The sequence below is a fragment of the Trachurus trachurus genome, assembly GCF_905171665.1.
Source record: "Trachurus trachurus genome assembly, chromosome: 19".
Taxonomy (NCBI): domain Eukaryota; kingdom Metazoa; phylum Chordata; class Actinopteri; order Carangiformes; family Carangidae; genus Trachurus; species Trachurus trachurus.
In genome coordinates this window covers 10,829,206-10,837,940 of record NC_139913.1, presented here as the reverse complement: position 1 = coordinate 10,837,940, position 8,735 = coordinate 10,829,206, and the positions used below count along the sequence as shown (strand labels likewise).

The window sequence follows — 8,735 nt, the reverse complement described above, 5'->3', positions numbered from 1 at the left end:
TCACAAAAGCTGGGACAGGATGTGAGGGCACGGTGACTTTGACCTTTGACAGCCAAAATCTAAATGTAATCAGTTTAAGCGAAGTGCCAAATCTGAAAATAAAATAAAAAATACCACAAGGTGTTCCTGGCATCACCAGCCAAGAATGTTAGTGCATTCTGGTTTGAGGCTGATTTCAAAAATACTTCCTTAATATCATAAATGTGCTGCCTGAACCTGAGCAGAGTCCATAAAATTCAGCAGGATGTTCATCCTCATTAGAGCAAATGTATCCCATTACTGTAATTAAAGGTCCAGACACATTGATGTCACTATTAACCCGTAATATCTGTGAATGTAATTAAGGCGGGGGGGTGTCGTGCCCTTTACTCCAATTATTTTTGACCATTTCCAGATGACATAAAAAAAGCCTTTAATTTCACACAAAAAGCAAATTTACAACTTGCTCTGATGTGTAACACATTCAGGTCATGGAGATGTGAACTCGGGTCTGTCGCAGTCATCTGGTCCTCAGGTGTGAACTATTTCTCTTTTTCCTTCACTGACGCCCACCTGTGTGTTAAAGCCTCCATCGCTCGCCCACCTGTAAATATCAGCAGGTCTCTTATTAATTTTGCATAATGAACCAATTAGTGGTGCAGAGTTTAATGGGCAGCTCTGTTTGGATCCTTCAGAACTTCAGTGAGGCTGTGCAGGAACAGAAAATCTTTGATGGTGCATTACCCTGAAGTGGGCCCCTCATTCAATTATGGCTTCCGCTGTGTGGCTTTGTGTTATGGGTTATATAATGCACACAGCCTGGAAAGGATACAGTACGAAATGAGGACATGAGGGACTCTTTTTTTTTTTTTTTTTAGGTGGAAACTTGCAAAAGTGGACAAACTAACATGGACATAAAAACACCAGTGACCAAATATGACTTCATCCAACGATTTCAGCAATTTATCTCACAATTTTTCGCCTGCCTGGGATCTCTAAGTGGATGTTCCTTCAACCACACGCTGTGGAAACTAGTGTCCATCCACACTGCGGGACAAATTAACTTACCAAAATGGCTATATTCGTTTTTGTGTGCGTGTGTGTGTGTGTGCTCTTTCCCATAATGCACATGAAGTCAGCAACCAATTTAAACACCCCACCAAACAGTACATTAGAAAGGCGTTCATGAACGGCACTCAGGGAGCATCCCTCTTCTCAAATTAGTGTCCTTTCTCCAACTGCCAGCAGATCCTCTTCAAATCCCCAAACCACCCTCAGAGACGCTCACAAATGAGGCAATTAAATTCAGGGTTTCAAACTCCTTTGAACTACACCTTCTGTCTGAAGCCTTTAATATTTCAACTGTGGGTGCTCAAAGCTCAGGGCTATTTAGTACCATGGTCTCCCTTTTTAACAGGAGACCACCAGCTCGGTCTTTTCTGTCGCTCATTTCCTGAGGGAGAGAAAGAGAAAGAAAGACATAGGGAAATGAACATTTCAGCGTGAAAAAAAACCTCCTCTCTGTGATTCGTCTGTCAAAGGGAAATTTCCCATGTGTTTTCAAAAAAGGGATTAGCCGCCACTCTGGACGTGCTCGCTCCAATTCCCTGTTCTGTCCTATCCCATCTAATCTCCTCTCTTCTCATGCCTATGTGTTTAGTAGGTTAGCCGTGGATCGAGTCGACCGTGATCCAATTAGCATCTAACACATCTGAAGCTGTACATGCGCTTCTGTCGTGCAAGTATGTGTCTCTTAGTTCTCTTCTACACATTTCCTCTGCCCCAAATACATACGGATGTCACTTAATGTGCAGTCTGAAGGGTTTTAAAGCACCAACCGATTCAGTTTAGCTGACCGGAGAATGACTGGTGAGGTGATGCATTATGGGTATCTGGGAGTGAGGAGGAAGATGAAGAAGTCAGGAGGGGACATTTCAAACCTGATAACGGGATTTCACAGCTCCTGCTATGATCCAATTTATGGCTGCCCTGAGTAAACACTAATTTTAGGTGGAATTTCATCAACTAATTAGGCATCGACAGATCCTCACTGTGTGTACACAAAACATGCACACATGGAATCTCTGATCTTGTGTTGCCTGGTGTATAAACTGCTTTTCTGGTCAACTGGCTGATGTGAGGCACCCTGGGTGTTCATCAGCTGTTCATGTAAACACCAATTAAAGCCACATTCAGAGTGAAAATGGCTCCATGTAACAGGAACACAGGAGGCCACGCTTGTGTGGACGTGTCGCTGCAGGTACCGACGAGAAGGTGAAATCAGATTTAGCTGGACCGAGTTACAGTGCGTTGCTCACGATCAGGCCAAACCATGGTTTTGATTATGCTCCTCACTGTAATCGTGTTTACATTCTTTCATTTAAGCCTGTAACGTGGACCGACAGCGGCGGGCGGGAGGGCGGGAGGGCGGATGTGTGTGCACTTCAATGACTGTAGTTAGATTCATCACTGAACAGGAGACTCACTGCTGTGCAATCACCGTGTTTATGTTGTTTCATACACCGGGACTGAGGAGAGGTGATTGCAGCGAGCAGGTCTGCAGCGGAAAAGGAGAGCTGCTCAGTGTGAGTCGAATGTGGAAAAGAGAAGACGATGGTGTGTAGTGGAGGCCGTTTAACGCTGGGGGGTCAGGGTCTGCACTGAAATGAATAAGGGAACAGTTTTCAGAGGTTTGAATTGATTATTATCATGGAAATAGTCTTTTTTGCTTTTTCATTTTCACTCAAAAATGATAATAATTATCCATATAGCATGCTACTGTAGCATTGACTAAAGCTACATTCAAACTAGTCTGAATCATAACATTAAAAGTTGTAGTACAGTATGTGCTGTATCCAAATCACATGATCTGCAATTTTTTTGATAAAGGTAAAATGTCCTATATCCAACAACTACAACTTTTAATGTTTTGATTACAACTATATACAGTATACAACTTTTAATATTTTGAATCGGACTAGTTTGAATGTAGCTTTAGTCAATGCTACAGTAGTTAAAGCAGAAGTAAGCGATCCGGTCGTTTTGGCTAACTTCCTGTCAGCGGATGGAGTTAGCAGTCCCCGCCCTCGTCCCTATGTCACCACATTCACGTGCATCCCTTGGCTGCACACACAGAGAGGACCGCCCCTTCATGCCATTCTCTCTCCTCATTGGATAAAGGTTGTAGGATACAAGGAAAGTTTTCTCCTCGGCTTACAGCAGAGCAGAGTGACTGACAGACCCGTGTTTCGGACCAAACACTCTATGTAAGTGATTGCTGTCGGAAGATATAAGACTTATATTAACACAAACTTTCTGCTTACTTCTGCTTTAAATGTTTTGAATATCCCCATCCAATCCACATCCACATAGCCTTTGTAATGAAAACCAAGTGTCAAACCAACTCTCCCCCTGACCCACCCCAGGTGAACCCCCCATCCTTGTATCTTCAGAATCTCCCCCTTGTACAGTTTGCAATTGAGCACCACAGAAGCTAACATTGAAAAATAATTTATTTCAGAAATGTACTGTGATCATATATTCATTCAGATTCTGCATGATAAGCTTTTGTTGCGTACAATGAAATCACCCCACAGAAAGAAAGAAAGAAAAAAAAAATAAGTAGATGATTTTTTTTGTAACTTTTTTTTCGAACTATGGAAACTAGTAACACACCACTGAGTCTTCACTATAGCGTTAGGAGTGCGCCTGCACGGTGCCGACCCTGTGTGGCGTTACTCCAGGCAGGTTTACAGTTTGCTGCAGGACAGTCTCTTTATAACCAGACACACAGTGAATGATCTGTAAAGCTTACGCACAAGAAGTGTAATCACACACACTCGCACGCACGCACGCATACACACACACACGCACGCGCAATAGCATTTGGAACAGCACAGTCACACCTGAATAGTACAGAGCGGTTGATTATGCAAAAGGGAAAAAGAGGTGAGGCAATTCAATGACATCATCTCTTGGTGCAGGCTCAGCGCTGCCCCGTGGTTGTGGTCAGTGATACACAGGAGTTATATCAGCAGGGTGGGGGGGGGGGAGGGGGTGTGGAGGGGGCAGATAAAAATCCTCTTTGTCTCTTATCAGAATCACACCATGAACATCTGAGCGGCACCAGCGGCCGTGACCAGTCCCCACACAACTTCAGAAAAGTTTTTTTTTTTTTTGTATTTTTTTCGACACTCTTTGCTTTTTCAAAGCGTTTTCAGTAGACGTGCAGAACGAGACCGATGAGTGGATCTGTGAGCCGGCCAAAAAGGGGTGGGGGGTGGGGGGAGAAATATGGGTTGTGTTATGCAAATGAATTCACAACCACCCATATCTGTCAGGATTAAGAGATGGCTCTCGTAGCGCGAAGGGGGAGGCCGGCCGCTGCGGTCGTGAAGCACCGTCGGCAGTTCAGTCACAACTGGTGCCAGATATCATAAATAAGTGTTTCTCTATCAAGGCATCTTTGATTCACTGTAACACACTCACAAAAAAAGGACTTTAAACACTTTCACTTGGACAGATATAGACTCATATATCCGCAGGATCCTTCAGGCACAGCACAGTCACTTGACATTTGACCTGCCGCCGTGGACCGAAATGTCGTTTCGACCTCTCTTCGTGTTTGTGTGCTAAAAGGCCGGAGAGTCGTTTCCATGAAAACCATGTGATTGTTTCTCCAAAACGTCCGCTTCAACCTCTCCCGGCCCACACGTTAAAAATGTGTTCGATTTGGCATGAACCCCAACATCCAGGTCTGTCTTTTATCTCTTCCTTTTTTTGTTTTTACATCCAGGCCATCCAAACAAAGACTTTGTCCTTTTCACTTCCACATTATGGCTCCATCATATTGTTATATCAGTTTCCGCCAATGCAACGAGTCAGCACTGACATGATTTTGTCGTCTAGGTACATCTACTATATATATGTATATTTATATGTGTGTGTTTCCAAAGATTCTTGTGACTTTGTACAGAATCAGAGAGATTACCATTCAACTTCTGTTCCAAAAAACAGAAACGAAAAAAAAAAAGGGAGGGGAAATAAATGTAAGAAAAAAGTCATGCAAATAGTTCAAATAGCAAAATAAAATTAAAAAAATGAATAGATGTTGCAGAGCAGAGAGTATTTTATCAACCGGTGAGAGAAATCAAAAGTCTACACTGGCACACTTGCACACATTACACAAAAAAGTGCTCCAAAAAGTCTCATAGTGTTGTTCTGCATGTATCCAGGCCGCATAAAGAGAAATAATGTGAAACAAAGAAAAGTGATGAAAGGAAAGATGTAAATGACTTGATTGGGTCGACTGCGTGTTATGTGATGCTGTGTTCTCCTTCAACGCAGGTTGGGTGGGCAGATATTTTCCAGACATTTCTGTGTCCCTTTCAGCATTTTTTTTTTTTCACACAAAGGATGAGAAGCCAGCGATGGGGGCCCGCGAGCCTGGGGCTAGGCTGCTGGGGGGCCTGTAGAGGGTGCTGTGCTGGCTGGGGGGGTTGGAGCTCTGCTGGGAGGGGGTGGGAGTCCGGCTACCTTTGGGCCTAAACAGGCTGCCCTGGCCCTGGGGCTGGCCCTGGGCCTGCTGGGGCTGGGGGCTTGGCGAACTGAGCTGGGGGGGCAGCGGAGGTAGAGGAGGCAGAGGCGGCGGGGCGCAGTGCTCCGGCTCGCCCGACTCGGACTCGGTGTAGCTGTAGGCCTGCGCCCGGGATATGCCCTTCTGCTGGCGGCGCCAAGAGTTGTAGTAGGTGGGGTCGCTGATGTAGTGGTTGACGAAGGAGTGGGTCTTCTGTCGGTTGGGGTCCACCTCGTACTCGCTGTCGCTGCCCTGCGATGAGAGAGAGCAGAAGAAGAAAACACTGAGTGACGGAGTGGCAACGGGGAAGATGGTGCAGTGTTTCCATGGGGAGCGGTTAGAGATGCTGAGGCTATAAATGTAAATGGACATGAAGTTATTGAATTATTCTGAGCAGAGTCGTCGATTTGCAATCATCTCTGTCTAAACAGCAAACACACATGCACACACACGCACGCCCACGCACACACATTTACTACACAGCACGGGTACACATGGACGTCAAAGATGGAATCAAAGATGGAATCAAAGATGGTCAAAGCGTGATCACTGAAGGATGACTTGTTACTGAAGCGTGCACTGAAAAACGGACAAAGGCAAAAGGTCAATTTATCTAGAGGGTTTCTTTTTTTTTTTTTTTTAGAAGATCTTTGTATCCACACCACACCAGCAAGACGGGGGTTTGGCGTAGTATCTAGCACAGTGGACCACATAAAACCCATAATGGGAATCTCAGGGAGAGGATTGGATGGGGGAGTTGCAATAGGAACCAGTCACCTATCAGGCTAAGAAAAAAACAAAACAAAAAAACAACATAAAAAAACAAAAAAAACATTGAAAAGCAGGCAGCCACAGGAACCTCACCAAATGCAGTGGAAGTGTATGTAGGCCACCTGTCCCATATGAAAACACCAGCGCCTCCTATGGGTGAACAGAACAATGGGTTTTACAGTACATCACCATAACAGAATGATTCAAATGGCCCAGTCATGATGATGGTAATACCATAAATATGTATACATATATATGTATAAATCCTTTCTTGTGTGGATGTGATGTGAAAAAGTTGATAAAGGATGAAAAAAAAATGAAAAAAAATTCAATGAGAAGGAAGAGGAATTTGCTTTATTTTTTTCTCCCGTGTTTCAAGGTTTCCAGTCAGTTTGAATTCCGCTCTGTAAAGAGAAATGATCACGATCCTCGGCGCATTCTTGTCACTGACCCTCCACCTTGCTGCAGGCACCATTGTATTCACGTCAAGCAGCATTCCACATGTGGGGCTAAAAAGCGACGAGATCATCGAGTGCTCGACTGCTCGGGGAAGGGGTGAGGTGGGGGGGGCATTGCTCATGGTCAACTAATTGCAATAAAAGCAAGCTGCCAATTTGGCCGGCTATAGCCCCTGTGATTAATCACCGGGCCTACAAAGAACTAATGCGCGGTCGGCGTTGCCAAAAAATTGTCACAGGTTAATTTCGCAAAGAGGCAACTTTAGTGTTTAAGAGAGAGAAAGAAAAAAAGAAAGGGTTCTTTGCTCTTTCACCCGTCATATCATCATATTCCATCTTCTTCATACGAGAAACATGGCTGCTGGCACGCACTGCAGGAAGAAGAATATACTCCAGAGCACATGCTGGATATTGCACAGCACATATGTGACACATATGGCGGCAGAGTCAGATTTCCCTCTGCCTTGACGTGGCCTATACCAACCCCCCACCTCCCCTTATATAAAGGTCTTTTCTTTTCTTGCATGTCAGCCGAGTTTATAAATGTCCAAACAGAAAATGCTCCAGTTGAATTAGAAGAAAAACGACCCCAATCTTTCATCCTCTTTGATTCTAAACAAAGCCCCCCCCCACCCCCCTTCTCTTTCTTCTCTTCTTTTCCAAAAAAATAATCAAAGGCAGAACATGTGTCCACAGCAAATGTTTCCTGAAATCAATCACAATGATCATATTTTATCCATCTCTACTGTCTTTTACATCGTCGCTCCTCTCAATAAAGAGTGCGCGAGATGCGTCGCTGATTTGGTTTGCGTTTGTTTGTGTCCATTTGTTAACATTGTTGTAAACACTTGAGGCCAACCGGTGTCGAAAAAGCATTCCAATCATGCCAGTGTGTTTAGCAACACAACAACACCATAACAAGATCCATTCACAGCCGACTGAAGAGACATACTGAGCCACTTCAAGTGGTATTACCTCACTCTCGAAGAATTAACACTGCATTGAGAGATGAAACACCATACTGGCTGTGTGTGTGTGTGTGTGTGTGGTGGAGAGAGAGTGAGCGCAGGCCAAGTGTTGACACGGTGAATTTGTGTCCCACTCCTGTCTCTCTTTGCTTGGCCGTCAAAGTGTGCGCAACAGATGTTCTGACTCTTGAAATGTTCTACGTACAAGTTTTTTTTTTGTGGGGTTTTGTTCACCAGCCTGTCTTTTACAGAACTAACTCCAGAAGATCCAGCTTGGGTGGAGATAAGATGCTCGAAGATTGGCCTGTGGAGGCAGCGTCGCAGGTGAAACAGCTTCTAACTTTGGCTTGTTACAAGATAATTACCAAAGCTGGATCCTGTGAAAGAAACAGGCTTTTGGGTATGAAATGCGGCGCTGCACTTCAGCCTCCAGGGAACCGCTGTCATGTTTATGCGTAGAGTAAGACAGTCATATGCCAGCCTGCCAGTGTCAATTATTAAACATTTTCTCATCATTACGGTGTTAAATTAGGCAGAGAAACAGATCTAATTAACTGGTGAAACCTCTTGACAGTAGTTTATTTTATCAGCAGCATAATCAAGTTGCCCCACGTTCTTGTTTACAGTCGCTAACAATGTAGGAAGAAGGAGAGTGAGAAGAAACAAGGAGAAAAACATGGAAATGGAGGTGATACAGACACGGGTCATATATGTACCGTTTTACTGCAGATGAACTGGTCATTATCAGTAAATAAGGCAGCTGCTCAGACACTCTATCTTGAAGCACTCTGACCTTTGACCTCAGCATCTGCCGTCAGCTTGAACGGCGTTTAAACTGTTTCACTTCGCGGCTCAATTTGACACCTCCAAATCAGCGGGTTATTAAAATGCTTTGTAAATAACTTCACTTCCCTGTGGTTGATATATAACCAGCTGCACAAGATTTGAAAAAAACAATCTCGTGGCGAGCAGGGCTCCCACCTC

At 44.3% G+C, this 8,735-nt stretch overlaps 1 protein-coding gene across 1 annotated transcript in view; it reads right to left on the bottom strand.

The window, feature by feature from the left end:
• Positions 1 to 5,383: 5,383 nt before the first annotated feature.
• The window catches only part of sdk2b (sidekick cell adhesion molecule 2b), a gene marked incomplete at its 3' end in the record, with an annotated part of 87,865 nt that continues 84,513 nt past the window's right edge, over positions 5,384 to 8,735 (bottom strand). The window contains exon 44 of the mRNA XM_083994079.1: positions 5,384 to 5,806. Within this exon, the coding sequence (XP_083850205.1) occupies positions 5,384 to 5,806 (423 nt within the window). The remainder of the gene's footprint in view (positions 5,807 to 8,735) is intronic.